This window comes from Podarcis erhardii (genome assembly GCF_964252035.2).
Source record: "Podarcis erhardii genome assembly, chromosome: 6".
Taxonomy (NCBI): Eukaryota; Metazoa; Chordata; class Lepidosauria; order Squamata; family Lacertidae; genus Podarcis; species Podarcis erhardii.
Genome location: NC_138510.1, coordinates 7,831,863 through 7,851,209, shown reverse-complemented (window position 1 = coordinate 7,851,209; position 19,347 = coordinate 7,831,863). Strand labels below are relative to the sequence as shown.

General features: G+C 45.8%; 1 protein-coding gene across 4 annotated transcripts in view; it reads right to left on the bottom strand.

Annotated features, from left to right (window-relative positions):
• Positions 1-19,347, bottom strand: part of LOC309344791 (peroxidasin homolog) — a 72,753-nt gene that overhangs the window by 31,155 nt on the left and 22,251 nt on the right. For 2 of the 4 annotated variants that reach the window (XM_081867492.1, XM_081867494.1), the window contains 5 exons: positions 17,517-17,588; positions 8,504-8,575; positions 5,115-5,186; positions 1,466-1,537; positions 231-302 (listed from right to left, as the gene is read on the bottom strand). In XM_081867492.1, the coding sequence (XP_081723618.1) occupies positions 231-302; positions 1,466-1,537; positions 5,115-5,186; positions 8,504-8,575; positions 17,517-17,588 (360 nt within the window). Of the gene's footprint in view, positions 1-230; positions 303-1,465; positions 1,538-4,965; positions 5,187-8,503; positions 8,576-10,797; positions 11,001-17,516; positions 17,589-19,347 lie in introns of those variants that run through there. The other 2 variants (XM_081867493.1, XM_081867495.1) reach the window with 2 other exon arrangements.

Here is a 19,347-nt window from a genome sequence, read left to right as displayed (position 1 = left end):
GGCAGGGGCAGGTGCCCAGGGGGATTAGAGGCCCCCACCAAAGGGCTGGCTGAACATTTTAGCATCTTGCCCACCCACCGACATGGCTTCTTGAGAGGTTAAGTTTATGTAGGGCTGACCATGGGTCTCCCACATTTAGCAAAGCCACACAGCTGTCTCCAGTTGAAACCAGCTTTTTGCCTCCACCCAGAATGATGAATTGTTCTTTGCTGCAGTGATTATCCACTTACAGGCGTTTAAGGGATTCTGGTTGGGTGACAGCGCCTGGCTGGATTCTGGAAATCCGGTTGTTGTGCAAGAAGCTGTACGGGGGGAAGTGAAGAGAGTCAGAATGTTAGCTGGGTATTCTTTGAGGTCATCTCCCAAGTGTCAGGCAGAGACTGTCCCTGGGTGAAGTTTTAACACACCTAGGTGTGCAGCTTCCAAGCACCCCTCTCACTGGACCAAGCTAGGCATGATGTTAATGTTAGGAATACATTCTTCACGAAACAGATAAGGTTCCTTTAAGTTTAAAAAGCATTCCAGAAGTTTCTTCAATGTGTGGGAGCGGCACTCCATGCTTAATTGGTGTCAGCTGGAGATGCAATTAAAAGGAGGAAGATGAGTTTGCAATTTGAGGAACGAGGAGAGCACAGATATGCTGTTAGTACGCATCCTTACAGCTAGTTTGGATGTATGGTAAAGTGTGCTGCTGATACTATGAGTTTGCGATATCAGGACTGTTTATTACTAGACTGAAAGTACAGTTGTACCTCGGGTTAAGTACTTAATTTGTTCCGAAGGTCCGTTCTTAACCTGAAACTGTTCTTAACGTGAAGCACCACTTTAGCTAATGGGGCCTCCTGCTGCTGCCGTGTCACCGGAGCACGATTTCTGTTCTCATCCTGAAGCAAAGTTCTTAACCTGAGGTACTATTTCTGGGTTAGTGGAGTCTGTAACCTGAAGCGTATGTAACCCGAGGTACTGTATACCGTGCCAAAGAGAGGAAGAAGGACTGTATAGTTTGTAGATAGTAGTAACTGAAATGCCAAATGCTTGCACAAAGTACAGTGGTACCTCAGGTTAAGAACTTAATTCGTTCCGGAGGTCTGTTCTTAACCTGAAACTGTTCTTAACGTGAAGCATCACTTTAACTAATGGGGCCTCCCAGTGCCGCTGCACCGCCGCTGCACGATTTCTGTTCTCATCCTGAAGCAAAGTTCTTAACCCGAGGTACTATTTCTGGGTTAGCAGAGTCTGTAACCTGAAGCGTATGTAACCTGAAGCATATGTAACCTGACTGTAATTCTTGACCTTGCATTCGAGTATGACTACAGCTTTTGTTGTCTGCCTCCAGGGAAACTCTGCTAGACACTTTGGGAAGCTGTTATGGTCAGTATCCTCTAAGAGTTAATTGCACAAACCACAAATTGACTAGCACGAATGTCACACATACAAACCACTTGGTGATTTTCTCAGGACTTACAGCCTTTCCAGTTTGGGCAGGTCGCTAAACGTCTCTGGCTCCAAGGTTTCAAGGTTGTTAAAATGCAGGTAACTGAGGTGAAGAAGAAAACAGAACATATGGAACAGATCATTAATTCCCAAAGTGCATGCGGGATCACCCTAGCATGCCACAAGGAAAGCAGGGGTTGCGAGCCAGGATAGAACAGAGGAGACCCAGATTCACTCAATGCATTATGCATGCATGCAACTGACTGTTTATGCAGCCTGAAGAACTACAAAACCCATTATGCCGTGCAACTGTGGACGAGGAATGCTTTCATGCAAACATCTGGGAAGCTGTGACTTAAACGAGCAACTACGAATATATTATTATGAATTAAATTTATTGGTCGCTTTTTAAACAAAGTAACTCAAAACGACATAAAATATATAAGCAAATACATACAAAGGAACTGACATAAAAGAGGGGGGCAACAAAGGAAAACATAAAAGACATTCTATTTTTAAAAAGGCAGGATTAAAATATGCCACTAACTCGAGGACATAGATAATTAAGAGCCAAAGGCCTGGCAGAAAGTGAATGTTTGAGGCCGGTGTGAAAAACAATGCAATGATGGTGTAAAAATAATTGTATAAATGATGTTCAATGCTATGGGTAAGTGGGTTCCTCTCTGGCGAAAGGGGACCAGGAATGGAAAATATTCCTGCATGATGATCCTGCAGCAGACCTGAACTCAAATGGACGGCTAATCCATCCATCTGCTCAAAACTTTACAAGACAGTTTTGAATTTTGATGGACAGGATTGGGAAAGGGCCATAACATTTGAACAACAACCTGTTTCAAAGGCTCAAAGCAGAGGGGCTCCTCGTTCCTTTGAACTGTTCTATCTATAATCGACAACTGCTGTGACACGTGTAGAGCCAGAAGCGTGACTCTCTAAAAAATGGTATATTTAGAAAGTTTTATGAAAACATAAGGAGCCACTCCTTGCGGCAAAGGCTGATTCCGCAGACTCTTGAGATTATTCTCAAGAAAACTACAAGCGGCTCGTTGAGGGCGCAGAAGTGCCGGACCATTCCTTCCTAATACATCATCTACAAAGCTGTTGATTATATTTGCTAGCGAGAGATTAGATCTTGGCCACAGTGCTGCACATGAGATCATCTGTGAAGGAGCACATACTTTCCTACATCTCCCCCACGACTCCTTATTTTGTCTATCTAGTGTGCCTTGCGAGACATTTCTGGTCAGGGACTACATCATTTCAACAGGACTGGGTTGTTGGTTTTTTTACAAAGCAAATATTATTGGAGCTGTTGTGTCATCTCAGAGTTTTTTTGGTTTTTCTAACTCAAAGAATTATTATCCAGAGATCACCCCATCTGCCCCCAACCTGGTGCCCTCCAGATGTTGGACTACAACACCCAGCAGCCCAGAGGCTAGGGAGGATGGGGGTTGTAGTCCCACCAGATGTGGAAGACACTAGGTTGGGGACAGCTAGGGCTCTGACTTCCTGAATACCAGTGAACTTCTCCCACATTGCAGGCAAAGGCATCTGTGCTTAAAATAAGTCAGAAAGCCCAAGGTGAAGGATTCATCTCTCTGCTGTGATGTGTGAGCTCAGCAAAGTGTCAGGGACTGGGCTGGACGCAGAGGAGAGGTGGGAGGCACCAGCCGGGGACCCCCGCCAAGGGAACCCCCAGGGGAAGAAGGCTCAGAGCCAGGGGATTGGTGGTGGGGCATTGGGGAGAGGTCAGAGGGGAAAGATGGGTGGGAGGAGGTGATTGATCCCAAAGGGACAACAGGGTTTTGTGAGCAGGAAGAGCCTGTGACAGGAAGCAGTGCAGACACAGGGGCTGAAGCAGAGGAAGGAGGTCAAGAGACTGCAGAAGAATCTAAGGCAGCCTTTCTCAACCTGTGGGTCCCCAGATGTTGTTGAACTACAACTCCCATCACCCCTAACTAGCAAGACCAGACCTCAGGGATGATGGGATTTGTAGTCCAACAACATCTGGGGACCCACAGGTTGAGAACCACTGATCTAAGGAGTCTGCTTCTCCTGCTGCGAAGCTCCCCTTCTCCAGTGGAGGAGCTTCATGATGCACGCCCCGGGGGCATGGTGCCCAGCGTGGGGCAGGCAGCCATGATGGCACCCCACCGGGATTGTGGTGCCGGGGGCAGTGCGCTCCCCCCGCCCCCTCTTCTTCTGCCAGTGCCCTTCTCGCCGGTCTCCAAGAATGCACAGAGTGGTGAGAATAGCAGAGGTGTTCAGATGCAATTTGCTTGGGAAACATCTGGCAGAGGAGGAGCCTTAGAAAGGGTGGAAGGCAAGAACCTTCAGACCTGGGATTTGCCCCTGAAGGGCAAGACCACTGAGTTGTATGTTTGTTTCCTTGAATAAAGAGTGAACTTCACTGACAACGGAGATCTGCTTCTTTTATCGTTGACCTGTGTTTGGCTCCAACTCTGACACAAAACATGGCTGGCTGAGGAGCAGTCTGTGTAAGACATGGGTAGGCAAACTAAGGCTCAGGGGCCAGATACACTGACTGGCAGCAGTTCTCTTGGGCATCAAGCAGAGGCCTCTTTAGCTGAGATTCCTGCATTGCAGGGGGTTGGAGAGATAACCCACAGGGTCCCTTCCAACTCTACAATGATATTATTCTAGATCTTCCCCAGAAGATCCTTACAGACAGGTGGCAACTGGTGGTCAATTGGCCCAGAATGTTAAAACAAATGGTTCAGACCTTCAGTTGTGCTTTGCATGGCCATTTGCAAAGCAGAAATTAGCAAGCGATGCTTTTCGTGATAAGATCATCTTTAGGAGCTGCCCAACCAGTGCTCTGCAGCAATCTACTTCTGAAATCATCATCCTCAAGTTACGTGGATTAACATGAGTGACAGAAATCTCAACACAAAAGCTTAAAAAGCAGGAGATGTTTAAAAGTAGCTCTATCACCACAATGACTACTGCTATGGTTTTCCCAGTAGTGATGTATGGAAGTGAGAGCTGGACCATAAAGAAGGCTGATCGCTGAAGAATTGATGCTTTTGAATTCTGGTGCTGGAGGAGACTCTTGAGAGTCCCATGGACTGCAAGAAGATCAAACCTCTCCATTCTGAAGGAAATCAGCCCTGAGTGCTCACTGGAAGGACAGATCCTGAAGCTGAGGCTCCAGTACTTTGGCCACCTCATGAGAAGAGGAGACTCCCTGGAAAAGACCCTGATGTTGGGAAAGATGGAGGGCACAAGGAGAAGGGGACGACAGAGGACGAGATGGTTGGATAGTGTTCTCGAAGCCACCAGCATGAGTTTGACCAAACTGCGGGAGGCAGTGGAAGACAGGAGTGCCTGGCGTGCTCTGGTCCAGGGGGGTCAACGAAGAGGCGGACACGACTAAACAACAACAACAACATCACCACGATAACTAGAAATGTTTGCAAGCTGCCTTGAGTCGGCGCTGCCCAGAAAAGCAGCCTAGGAATACCTAAGAGTAAATAAATAAAAACATATTACTTTTATTTCATTTTTCAATCAAAGCTCAGTTTCTCGGGACTCTAAGGAGCGCTTGCAGATGGTGTCTCGGGGGGGCTGGCAGGAATCCAGAGGTGAAATTCCATCCCTCGTCTCCATGCAATTTCCAACACAAACCTCGGCCAACTTACAGCTGTTCCAGGGAAGAAAGGCCCTTGAATGCATGCTGCTGGATGCTCTGTATTTCATTCTTGTAAAGGTAGCTTGCAAAGAGAGGGAGAGCGGAAAAGGAGAATAAAATTACATCGGTTGAGAAAAGCTTTCTGGCTGGCTAACAGGATTGGATGCAACAGCCTAAAATCATATTATTACAATGCACTCGAAGGTGGCCCTTGGAGACGACTCAAAAACTCCAGTTTGGTCCAAAAGGCAGCAGCCAGACTGCTGGCTGGCATCCCATTGAGACCACACGTAACCCATGTTTTAAATTAGCTGCTCTGGTTGCCAGTTTGTTCCAGGGCCCAATTCAATCCACTCGCACTAGTGCTTAAAGCCCTAAATGACTCAAGCCCCAAATACCTGAGAGACCCTATTGAGTCATGAGATCAACAGAGGATGCCCTTGTGGTAGTTCCTCCACCTTCAAAGGTTCGGGGCCCTGTGTATCGGCATTGCCTGGGAGAGGGCCTTTTCGGTGGTGGCCCCAAAATGTGAAAGCCCCTACCCACAGAGGTGCGTTTGGCACCGTCATTATACAGCTTTTGGATAATTCCGGAGATGCACCTCTTTACCCTGGCTTTTGACACTCGGGGCGTATGTTTTGAGGACCTCCCTTATTTTTATGGTGGTAAGTTGTTTTGAATGGTTTTAAGTGTCGTGTTTCAATGCTGCAACCTGCCCTGGGACTGTAGGGTGAATGGCAGGCAATAGGTAAATAAATAACAAAACAGAGGTAACTATTGGCTGGCCTGGATAGCTCTGTCGGTGAGAGCGTGGTGCTGACAATGCCAAGGTTGCAGGTTCAATCCCTGCATGGGTCAGCAGCATATTCCTGCATTGCAGGGGGTTGGACTTAGATGACCCCCCCTTCCAACTCTATGATTCTTTGATTCCATCCTTAGAAATTTATCTGCCACCGTAGTGTCTGAACCTCCCCGTTGTGGTTTAGGAGGCACTAGGCAGCCTTCCTCAAACCTGGTTCCTTACAGATATTTTGGGTTTTTTTTAATAAAATATTTATTATAGTTTTACAAAAAACCACATAGATACATACAACAAATAAACAGAAAACAAACATAGTCAAAAATACAAAAAAACACACAAAAGAAAATACATAAAAAAGAATAATACAAAACATAAAAAAGAAAAAATCCAATTTTTAACATCATATTTGTTTAACCCTCTTTCTTGACTTCCTCACACCTCCCTTTTTTGTGTTCCCCTTTACCTAATCAGATTCAGCAAATCCTTACTCTCTTTCAAAACTCATTAATAATTATGTAGTTCAGTCTATTATGTCTCCAATCTTTCTTCTCTTTTTAATTCAATTCTTACTTATTCCTCATAACTTAATCACTTATACCATATTGTTTAAGTTTGACATAATATAACTCTAGTCTTTCACCCTTTTTTAAAAAAATCATTTTTGCATACTCTTTTTAACTTTATCACTAATGCCATATTATTTTAATATCCAACATCGTTTTAACATTCATAAATTTTGCAGTGTTTCTGCAGATAGTCTGTGAACTTCTTCCAATCCTCCCTTCCAGATATTTTGATCTTCAGTGGTGCTGGCTCTACAAAGCCCTGAGGAACGAGATCATCACCAAACTCGTACTAGCCATCCCAGGGCGCTCAGCCACTGCTACAATGTCCTTTCTTTTATCAGATCAAAATGAGCAGATAACAGCAAAGGCTGCTAGATTCATAGCAGGGGCAATCAGAATAAGGGCCACTAACTGACTGCTGATTCAGGACTTTAAATTGTGCTTTTATATCAAATTTCCTTTTCTGCGTATACTGTAATGTTTTACTGTTGCTATGGCCATTGGCTAATGCAAATAAAGTTTTATCTCTCTCTCTCAGTGGTGCTGGCTTGGGGCTCAAGGCAGGTAAAGGTAAAGGTAAAGGGACCCCTGACCATTAGGTCCAGTCATGGCTGACGCTGGGGTTGCAGTGCTCATCTCGCTTTATTGGCCGAGGGAGCCAGTGTACAGCTTCCAGGTCATGTGGCCAGCATGACTAAGCCGCTTCTGGGGAACCAGACCTGCGCATGGAAACACCGTTTACCTTCCCGCCGGAGCGGTACCTATTTATCTACTTGTACTTTGACGTGCTTTCGAACTGCTAGGTGGGCAGGAGCAGGGACCGAGCAACAGCAGCTCACCCCGTCACGGGGATTTGAACCGCCGACCTTCTGATCGGCAAGTCCTAGGCTCTGCGGTTTAACCCACAGCGCCACCCACGTCCCTTCAAGGCAGCAGTAGTCCACAACAATCTGGCGGGCTTCAGATGGGCGAAGGCGGCACTAGAATGCCCAGGTCTTTGCGGGCCGTGTTTGCAGCACTTGGCGACAATAAACTCCCACCACCACCCGACACAAGTGAATATTTGCTGGAAGAGGAGGATGAGCAAAAGGCCAGCTGCCGTTGCAATTTCCCATCATGCCCCGCTGTGCCGCAATGTCACTCCAGGGTGCAATTGCAACGAAGACCACCTGGTGCTCATTTAACGAAGGAGCCCTGGAGGAGGGGAGGCCCAGGGCAATGGTGCCAAAAGTGCTGGGCAGGACCCCTTGGCAACTGAATGAGGATATCTGCTGCTGACGCCAGTCCTGCTGAGAAGGGGAGTGGAGGTTATGTGCATAGCTAATCCTTTTCCTGCCCGAGATTTTTAAAAAAATAAAAATCAGACACACTTCAAGCTGCTTTTCCGTCCCCTCGAGGGGAAAAAGAGATGGGTATGAAGTTTGGCAAAGCAAATGCAAAAACACAGGGCAGGCAGTGGATGATCCAAACTTCTTTTCTGGCTTAGCGACATGAAAAAGCCAGTTTATCTAATTCTGTTCTGCTGACCAATTACTTAATTAATTGAATGATTAAATTTATATCCGGGCTTTCCTCCCAAAGGAGCCCAGAGCAGAGAAAAGTTGTACAACAATACAAGAATAACGTAACAACATGACTAAATCATTTTAAAGTAATTTAAAATTGAAACGTGTAAAACCTAAAAACCACCAAAAAAATCTAATAACGGGTAAAATGGTTGCATACCCTCACAGCTAATAATTGTCATGGTTGCCAGGAGCAGGAATTTTCAGCCACCAAATGCCTGGGTGAACAGGAATTTTTACAAGCTCCATCTGAAAGTCAATAAGGAGGGAGGGTATTCCACAACCTGGGAGCCACCACCAAGAAGGCCCTGTCTAATGGCATATGAATAATTAAGAAAAAAAATGCAGCTGCAATTTATTTTCCTGCTCAATATTTACTATGCACATGTGTGTAGCAGGATGTAAATTAGGATGCTACTAATGTTCAGAGGCTGTTGTCACACTGGGCCTCCTTACAGACACTTACAGGTATTTCAAGCTGTCAAGTCCTTCGAAGGATCTTCGTGCAATTTGCTTTATCAGGTTGTTGTTCAAAAGCCTGTGAGAAAATAAGGGAAAGGAAGGCACACATTAATGCATTGCTTTGAAGGCGTCAGGCTGCGGTCTCCGTATTACGACTGCAGACACTCCAAGCGTCCCTGTTTTCCAGGGACGTCCCTGCTTTAGAGAAGCCATCCCGGTTTTCTGATTTGATTCCAGAATGTCCCACATTTCCTAAGGATGTTCCTATTTTTACTGAATAAATGTTGGAGGGTATGGAGATATATCCCAGGGTTGCCATGTTTCAAAAGGTAAAAACCAGCACACGCTAGGCTTGCACGCTAAGGTGTAAAAATGGTGTCAGGGGGCAATTTTCCCATAAAAAGAACTCAACAATTTTGGTGGGTTTCTACAAAAATGCCCCCAAAATTGACTTGCCTAAGATTCAGGACAATTCGGCCCGGACATCAATTCTGCCTTTGAAATCCTGATAATGTCTGGGAAAATCCAGACATATGGCAGCCCTAAGTTATCCGACTCCCGAGTACAGGGTAGGGGTTTTTTAATGTTTAATGTTTTGTTATGTTTTTTCATATATGTTGGAAGCTGCCCAGAGTGGCTGGGGCAACCCATTAAGATGTGTGGGGTATGGAAAGCAAAGTTATCATTATGGAATGGGACGTCCTTATTTTCATTGGAGAAATGTTGGAGGGTATGAGATTGGTGAGGCCATGAGAGAGAGCCTTCTCAGAGGCTGCTCCAAGACTGTGGAACTCCCTTCCACAAGAGGACAGCCCAGCTCCTTCTCTGTTTTCCTTTTGCTAGGAGACAATTTTTTTTTTTTATCTTGACTGGCCTTTGGCCAACAGCTGGCTGTTGTGACAGCGTCTTCTTAGGCTGGGTCTTAGGCTTTGTGTGTGTGTGCTTTTAAGTGTTCTCACCAAGGTTTTCAAAACAGTTTCTTATTTGTTTTCTAATATTTATGCTCATTGTGTGTTTTTGTTTGAGGTTGAATCTTGACAAGACAGAAGTACTGTTCTTGGGGGACAGGGGGCGGGCTGGTGTGGAGGACTCCCTGGTCCTGAATGGGGTAACTGTGCCCCTGACTCACAGCTGTCCGTGGAGGCGCAGGTTAATTCTGCGTCCAGCTCCATCTGGTACGCAGGCTGAGACCCTACCTGCCTGCGGACTGTTTCACTAGAGTGGTGCATTCTCTGGTTATCTCCCGCTTGGACTACTGCAATGCGCTCTACGTGGGGCTACCTTTGAAGGCGACCCGGAAACTGCAATTAATCCAGAAAGCGGCAGCTAGACTGGTGACTGGGGGTGGCCGCTGAGACCACATGACACTGGTCTTGAAAGACCAGTACGTTTCCAAGCACTAATCACAGTGTTGGTGTTGACCTAAACGGCCTCGGCCCAGTATACCTGAAGGAGCGTCTCCACCCCCATCATTCTGCCTGGACACTGAGGTCCATCTCCGAGGGCCTTCTGGCGGTTCCCTCGCTGCGAGAAGCAAAGCTACAGGGAACCAGGCAGAGGGCTTTTTCGGTAGTGGCGCCCGCCCTGTGGAATGCTCTCCCAGCAGATGTCAAAGAGATAAACAACTACCTGACATTTAGAAGACATCTGAAGGCAGCCCTGTTCAGGGAAATTTTTAATGTGTAACATTTTAATGTATTTTTAATCTTTGTTGGAAGCTGCCCAGAGTGGCTGTGGAAACCCAGCCAGATGGGCGGGGTACAAATAATAAATTATTACTATTATTATTATTATTATTATTATTATTATTATTATTATTATTTGTTTGCACCTGGCTTAATTTATGTTGTGAGCCACCTCAGGTCCTGCACTGGGAGGAAGGCAGGATACAAATGACATTAAATAAATAAAGGATAAATTTGGATTGGACTTAAACTCCCACCCCCAGAGCACCGTGACCCTGTTCTGGATCAGGGTGCTATGTAACTGCATTTGTGCAAAAGATCCACTGAAGAATGACTGGACCAGGCCAAATCCTGCCACCTTATGTAGCCAGGCCCTTAAATTAATGTGTTTGTTTTGCATCCTGCCAAAGAGGGGGGTGGGGAGGGAGGGAGGGAGAGAAATGTCTTATCTGCTTCAGAATTCTCCTGTGGTGCCATTTGGAATTTTGTCTGCCTCTCTAACTGGGTCAGAGCTGGAAGACCAGCAAGCTCCGCGGCCCAAAGGAAGGCAAATCAAGCTCTGCAGGAGGACGGATACAATAGGATCCTGTCCACGGTCTGGACTCTTGTTTACCTTTCAGCACTGTTTTCGCCATCGTTGTCATAACATTCCTTTCCAGCGCCGAAGCACATGAGAAAACCCTTGCGGTTGTGGATTCCAAGCTAATCTTTTTGGCATTGCACTTCTCTCTTTGGCAAACGAAAAGTTTGCTGTGGAACAGGAAGGTTCTCTACCATTCTAGAGGAAACCTCTGCTGTGGCTCACCTAGGCTGGTTCTTCACTCTCCCATTATGATGATGATGATGATGATGATGATGATGATTGCCCCAGCCACTCTGGGTGGCTTCCAACACATATAAAAACATAACAGAACATCAAACATTAAAAACTTCCTAATACAAGGCTGCCTTCAGGTGTCTTCTAAAAGCCAGATAGTTGCTTATTTCCTTGGCATCTGGTGGGAGGGCGTTCCACAGGGCAGGCACCACCACCGAGAAGGCCCTCTGCCTGGTTCCCTGTAACTTGGCTTCTCGCAGTGAGGGAACCGCCAGAAGGCCGTCGGAACTGGACCTCAGCGTCTGGGCAGAATGATGGGGGTGGAGACACTCCTTCAGGTATACTGGACCGAGGCTGTTTAGGGCTTTCAAGGTCAGCACCAACACTTTGAATTGTGTTCGGAAACGTACTGGGAGCCAAAGTAGGTCTTTCAGGACTGGTGTTACGTGGTCTCGGTGGCGGCACCCAGTCACCAGTCTAGCTGCCGTATTCTGGATTAGTTGTTGAAATATACTCTGAGTCGAGAGTGGATTTCATGCTCTTTATTCAGCTCATAGTGATGTGGAGGAATGGAATGTCTGCTTTATATATATTATTTACACAATGGGCCCACGTGATTGGCTAATTCCGGGATTCACCTGTAGGCCAATCAGGTTGCAGATTCACTTCCACCTGGAGCTGGATTGGGTGGATCTTGATTGGGTATCGTTCTAGGACCAACCAGACTGCAGCATTCTGAATCCTATTGTTCTAGGACCAATCAGACTGCTGCCTTTTGGATCCTATTCAACTCAGTACATAACAGTTGTAGTTTCTGGGTCACCTTCAAAGGTAGCCCCACGTAGAGCGCATTGCAGTAATCCAAGCGGGAGATAACTAGAGCATGCACCACTCTGGTGAGACAGGGCAAACCTTAATCAGAGTTAAGCATGTTGGTTCTATGGGTCTGGATCTATCCCACACAAGCAGCTTCCTGTGGGAACTGCAGCCTGAATCAAGTTCATTCCTGTCCCACTGACTCACAGTAAAACTCAAAGGGGGAGGAATCTGACCGACTGCCCTGATGCCTTACTATCATCATCTCCACCATCATGTGGCGTTCTGCTTGGAGTGGAGGCATCATCCCGGGGTTGCCATGGCAACCGCAAAACAAAGCAGGCCGGTTAAGCCAAACGGGACCAGCCAGTATTTTAGATTATATGCAATTAGGCTGTGGCAAGAAACAATTAGCCATCTGTTCCCACAGGGAGGATTTAATATCCGGCGAAAATTGTTCTCCTCCACCAACGTCCCTCCGCATTTGTGTTGTGGCCCTGGGCAAGAGAAGAGGGTGATAAGATTTTTGGCTCTCCCGCTACGAGTCTTCTTGGCCAGAGATCCCTTGATCCAATCCTTTTTTAAAAAAATTACCCAGACTTTTAAATCATCCTCACCCAGTTCGAGACAGATCATTGGCAACTGACTGCTTTTTTTGTTTTGTTTTTAAGGAAAGGGGTTTTAACAGTGCTGTGCTGTTTTCATCATCCGCATTTTGGTTTTTTTTAAATATTGTTTTAATTTTATTATAGTTTTTTTTTTTTAAAAAAAGAATCTTTTATATTTTTTTTAAAGCTTTTTTGTATTTTATCTGCATCGTTTTAATTTGTGCAAGTCCGGAGTGGAATCTGGACACATTAAAAAAACATGCTGTGAAAATGCTTTTTTTAAGAAGCATTTTGAAAAATGTATTGAATTTGCCATGAGCTCACCATCGCCATCTAGTGTCACATTTGTATAATGCACGTAAAATATTATATTTGCAGCTGTTTAGCTGAGTCCCCAAATCTGGGTAAAATGTGGGGTAAGAATGATGATGATAATAAATGCCCCCCAACCTGGTGGGACTTTACATCTTCCATCCGTGAAACAAGATTTACCAACTATCAAAGAATGGCAGATGAAGATGATGGACTATATGGAACTTGCCGAACTGACCGGGAGACTCCGAGACCAGAGAGAAGAGATGGTGGAAGAAGACTGGAAGAAGTTTAAGGAATATTTGAAAAAAATATGTTAATATTTAAATCCAAAGAATAGCTTTGGAAGTGGATATAGGCTGTAGGGTTGGAAGTAGAAGTTAGTGTATTTTAAAATAGTATTATTTGTAAGTGATAAAATGTGAAATTATTTTAAGGTAAAGGGTAAAGGGGACACCTGACCATTAGGTCCAGTCGTGGCCGACTCTGGGGTTGTGGTGTTCATCTCGCTTTACTGGCCGAGGGAGCCGGCGTACAGCTTCTGGGTCATGTGCCAGCATGACTAAGCCGCTTCTGGCAAACCAGAGCAGCGCACGGAAACGCCGTTTACCTTCCTGCTTTCAAACTGCTAGGTGGGCAGGAGCAGGGACTGAGTAATGGGAGCTCACCCCGTCGTGGGGTTTCGAACTTCTGATCGGCAAGTCCTAGGTTCTGTGGTTTAACCCACTGTGCCACCCGTGTCCCTCGAAGTTATTTTAAGTGTGATTAAAAAAAGGATGGTTAGAAATTATGATATATGTAAACTGCTAAAGATGAAGTAAAATGAAAATCAGATTGGTGGGACTTGGGGAAGCCCACTTAACAATGTTTAGAAAAATAAGGCTATGACAAGAAGTTGTTTGTATTGTTTGTTTTTCTCTTTGTGTTCTTTATTTGCGTTATAAAATGAATTTTTTTTTTTTTGAAAAATAAAAACATCTTCCATCCGCTGAGATGGAAGGCAGAGAGGCAGGCAGATTCCTGCATTGCAGGGGGTTGGGGTCCCTTCCAACTATATGATTCTATTATTCTAACCAGATCAAATCAGGCCTTGTGCTGTCACACAACGGCAGCAGAGCTGACACAAAATCCAGTGGATCAGGTTGATGGACTGTTGTAAGCCGATGGAACTGTTGGCAGGGGCCGAGACCGGGGAGGGGAGACGGTGAAAGAAAATTGGGAATTTAAAGTGTATATATTGAGATTTTTTTTTTTTTTTTAAAAAAGAATTGCTTTTAATGAGAGATGGAGAAATCGTGGAATGGAATTTTTATGACCCTAGGGGAAATGTCTTAAGAGAATAGGTTTAAATATATCAGTTTTAATGAGAAATAAGATTAAATAAAGTAAAAGTGGATGGCTAATTGGTGAAAGAGAGAATGGAAAATTACAATATATTAAGAAAAATTATTAGGATAAAAATAAAGATGAAGGATTTGCTGAAATAGCTATTTGAACTAGAAAACAAAGAGGGGAGGTGTGAAGAGGTCAAGGAAATAAGTTATAGAAAGAAAATTATGTAAAGGTTTAACTTGGTTTTTTTCTGTTTTGATTGTATGTATTTTCTAATTATTATTTTTCCTTTTTATCTGTTTTTTTTTGCATTTTTTTTCTTGGAAATGTCTTGTTTTTTTGTATTGTGTTTTCTGTTGTTGTTTTTTTTGTAATGTCTTAAAACCTGAATAAATATTATTCTAAAAAAACCCAACAAAATCCAGTGGATCCCTGCCCGCTCCGTTGCAAAGCCCTATTGTTTTTAGTACTGTGTAGAATCAATTTTCCTTTTGCGTTACCGACATTCAGATTATTTCCTATTGTTCCTAATACATTTTTTTATTAAAAATGTTATATTTATTGTTGTTCGTTTGATAGGCTGTGAACCACTATGGGCAGAATTCTGTGGAGAACTGACATACAAATAAATGGATTGTGACAACGAACCCTCTAACCACTGCGGCACCAAACCACTCTTCAATTTATTTTATTTTATTTAAAGGAATTTATGAATTGCTTACTACAGTATTTCAAAAACCTCTAAGAGGTGTACAGTCCAAAAAGCAAGCGATATATCATGAACGCAAAAGCATAACCAAAAATCAATGAAAGAGCAATATAGAAGTGAGAAATTTCAAGCATGCAAAACAAATAACTCTACGACTTTTAGAAGGCAGCCCTTTATAGGGAAGCTGTTTGATGTTCAACATTTTATTACGCTTTTATATATGTTGAAAGCCGCCCAAAGTGGCTGGGGCAGCCCAGTTAAATAGGCGGGATGCAAATCATAAAATTACTATTATTGTTACTAAAACGTTCCAAGATGGCACTTGAAACTACACGTTTTTCCATTGAAATAATCAACCCTTTCTAAAAAAAAGGTGCTGTTTAAAGGATCAGGGTATTTAATTGACTACAGCAGGCACGTTCAACTGCCAAGAGACTGCGATATATTCCCACTATAAATAAGCTGGCAGTATACCCATTGGATAAGGGACACGGGTGGCGCTGTGGGTTAAAACACAGAGCCTAGGACTTGCCGATCAGAAGGTCGGCGGTTCGAATCCCCGCGACAGGGTGAGCTCCCGTTGCTTGTCCCTGCTCCTGCCCACCTAGCAGTTCAAAAGCACATCAAAGTGCAAGTAGATAAATAGGTACCACTCAGACGGGAAGGTAAACGGCGTTTCTGTGCGCTGCTCTAGTTCGCCAGAAGTGGCTTAGTCATGCTAGCCACATGACCAGCTGTACACTGTACACTGGCTCCCTTGGCCAATAAAACAAGATGAGTGCCGTAACCCCAGAGTCAGCCACAACTGGACCTAATGGTCCGTTTACCTTTTTATACCCATTGGATATACCAAAGCTGTTGACCGTTGTTTGTGGTGGAAGAGCCACAGTTCTTGAGTTTTTTTGGGGAGGGATCAATCAGGATCCTGCGATGACAATGATCAACCACAGGCACCCCACGATCGACTGGTAGATCGCGATCAACCGGTTGGACAAGCCTGGACTACAGTTTGCACCCTCCTAGCAATTCAACTACTCTTGCTCAACCTCAAAAGGAGAAGACACAGGTGACCGTGATAATAATAATAATAATAATAATAATAATAATAATAATAATAATAATAATTTATTATTTATACCCCGCCCATCTGGCTGAGTTTCCCCAGCCACTCTGGATGGCTCCCAATCAAGTGTTAAAAACAATACAGCATTAAATATTAAAAACTTCCCTAAACAGGGCTGCCTTCAGATGTCTTTTAAAAATAAGATTTGCTTATTTCCTTGACATCTGATAGGAGGGTGTTCCACAGGGCAGGCACCACTACCGAGAAGGCCCTCTGTTTGGTTCCCTGTAACTTCACTTCTCGCAATGAGGGAACCGCCAGAAGGCCCTCGGAGCTGGACCTCAGTGTCCGGGCTGAATGATGGGGGTGGAGTTGCTCCTTCAGGTATACTGGACTGAGGCTGTATAGGGTTTTAAAGGTCAGCACCAACACTTTGAATTGTGCTCAGAAACGTACTGCGAGCCAATATAGGTCTTTCAAGACTGGTGTTATGTGGTCTCGGCGGCCGCTCCCAGTCACCAGTCTAGCTGCTGCATTCTGGATTAATTGCAGTTTCCAGGTCACCTTCAAAGGTAGCCCCACGTAGAGCACATTGCAGTAGTCCAAACGGGAGATAACTAGAGCATGCACCACTCTGGCGAGACAGTCCACGGGCAGGTAGGGTCTCAGCCTGCGTACCAGATTTAGCTGATAAACAGCTGCCCTGGACACAGAATTGACCTGCGCCTCCATGGACAGCTATGAGTCCAAAATGACTCCCAGGCTGCGCACCTGGTCCTTCAGGGGCACAGTTACCCCATTCAGGACCAGGGAGTCCCCTACACCCGCCCGCCCCCTGTTCCCCCCAAAGCAGTACTTCTGTCTCGTCAAGATTCAACCTCAATCTGTTAGCTGCCATCCATCCTCCAGCTGCCTCCAGGCACTCACATAGGTTTGTGTTTTTAAACCGTCAACCCCCCCCCCCCAAAAAACCCCCAAAACTTTCTTGCATTCTGCAGTGAGGACCATCTGCCCAAAGAAGCCTGTTTGGAGCACCACTGCCAGAAACTGCAGCCACCCAGTAAGAACATCTGGGTTGGGGCATTTAGACTGGAGCCAGAAAAAGTGCCGGGGTTATTGCCAAAGGATCGGTGCCAAAGGGCGATGGCCCTTTGGGGTGGTCCTTTGGGAAGAGACCAGGGACTGAGCCAGCGAGCAGAAGCGTGGTTGTAGCTGGAGGGTTCTGCTGCGACAGACCCATATGTAGGATTGTACCAAGTGCTAATTCAACCCCGCCTCATAATTGAACGCAGCATGGAAGTCGCTTGAAGCAAACTCATCCCGGGCGCCTGCAGATGTGCTGTTATCCTGAAAGGACCTCGGCTCGCCAAGAGTGCTCCGAGGATCCAGCGATTTCTGGAGCCAAGCACCTCAGCTGTTTAAAATCTGAGATCCGACACAAACTCGAACCTGTCCAAAAACAACGGAGCAGGTGATACTGCTTACGGAGGCCAGAGCCAAAAAAAAAGTTGGCTTGAAAGCCGCCCAGCATACCGTTTCTGAACTTCGCCTCTGTGTGCACGAGCCAGCGGGGTTATTTTTGTCAGATTTGGATCGGACGGCCCACAGAGCAAAGCTAAGCTGCGCCTCTGGGTTTTGGATTCCCATTTTAGGTACAAGAAGATTGAGCACTTACAGGGTGTTGAGGTTCTTCAGATTCCTGAAGGCTCCAGGCTGGATGGCTTTGATGCGGTTGAAGCGCAAATCCCTGGAAAGCAAAAAGAGACTCTCAATCCATCAGTCACATGTGGGCTCTAAGAAAGGAGGTGGCGGACATCAGGTCCACACGTGAAATCTAAATGCATCTCCAAAATACTCTCTGCAGAAAGCCTGGTACAGGTGTTCCACACACCCCTTACGTGCAACCGACTTGTGCATGGCACTGGGAAATAATTCAATCCAAACCGGGAAATGGCTGGAGGGAGCTGGAAAGACCTTGTGGCTCGCGAGGAGACCCTCCCCGGAACCCAAAGAGGATGTCAGTGAGGGCAGAGGAAGCTCCGAAAAGACTGGAGGCCCAGCGGGGCTTTGTTTAGGCCATGGGTAGGCAAACTAAGGCCTGGGGGCCGGATCTGGCCCAATTGCCTTCTAAATCTGGCCCTCAGATGGTCTGGGAATCAGGGTGTTTTTACATGAGTAGAATGCGTCCTTTTATTTAAAATGCATCTCTGGGTTATTTGTGAGGCATAGGAATTCATTCATTCCCCCCCCAAATAATATAGTCCGGCCCCCCACAAGGTCTGAGGGACAAGCTTTAGATCTAGCTGTGGATATTTTTGGATACAATATTTTTGGTACGGATTGAAGAGCGGTTGCCAGTGAGGACATTTAAAGGGTGTTTAGTGGGTGCTCCCCTTTTTACGCAATTTCACTTATGCAGGACCAGTGGCCAGGGATGATGGGAATTGTAGTCCCCAAACTGCTGGAGGGCCAAATTTGGCCACCACTGCCCTAGAAGCTTATTCACACCTTATTCTTGGTGTTGTATGGCCTTCTGCTGAGAAAGGCGACAGGGCTCTGGCCTGCAACAGCTCTAGCCACTCTAGAATCACAGAACCCCAGAGCTGGAAGGGAGCCAAGGGTCATCTAGTCCAACCCCCTGCAATACAGGAATCCCAGCTAAAGCATCCATGACAGATGGCCATCCAACGTCTGCTTAAAAACCTCCAAGGAAGAAAAGTCCACAGCCTCCCAAGCGAGTCCATTCCACTTTAGTACAGCTCTTACTGTCAGAATAGGACGCGGGTGGCGCTATGGGTTAAACCACAGAGACTAGGGCTTGCTGATCAGAAGGTTGGCGGTTTGAATCCCCACGACGGGGTGAGTTCCCGTTGCTCGGTCCCTGCTCCTGCCAACCTAGCAGTTCGAAAGCACAAAAGTGCAAGTAGATAAATAGGTACCGCTCCAGCAGGAAGGTAAACGGCGTTTCCTTGTGCTGCTCTGGTTCGCCAGAAGCGGCTTAGTCATTCTGGCCGCATGACCCGGAAGCTGTACGCTGGCTCCCTCGGCCAATAAAGTGAGATGAGCGCCGCAACCCCAGAGTCGGTCACGACTGGACCTAATGGTCAGGGGTCCTTTACCTTTACTGTCAGAAAGGTTTTCCCAAACGTTTAGTCGGAATCTCCTTTCTTGTAACTTGAGGCCCTTGGTTAGAGTCCTACCCTCCAGAGCAGGGGAAAACAAGCTTGTCCCCTCTTCCATGTGACAGCCCTTAAGTGGCAATGCTCTATTGCCCTGCAAAGCCCATGGGAGCAGGGATGGTGAACCTGTGACCATTACCATTGACTACTGGCCATGCTTTTTGGGGGGCTGATGTGAATTGGGGTCCAAAACATCTGGAGGTCTCCAGGCTGCAGCAGAGCAGTGTGTGTGTGTGGAGGCCTCCTTTCCTGAACTTCTTGACAAAATGTGTAGGGTTTTTCGGTGACACTTAAAGCTAAAAATGCACAACAGTTGCTGAGCAGCGT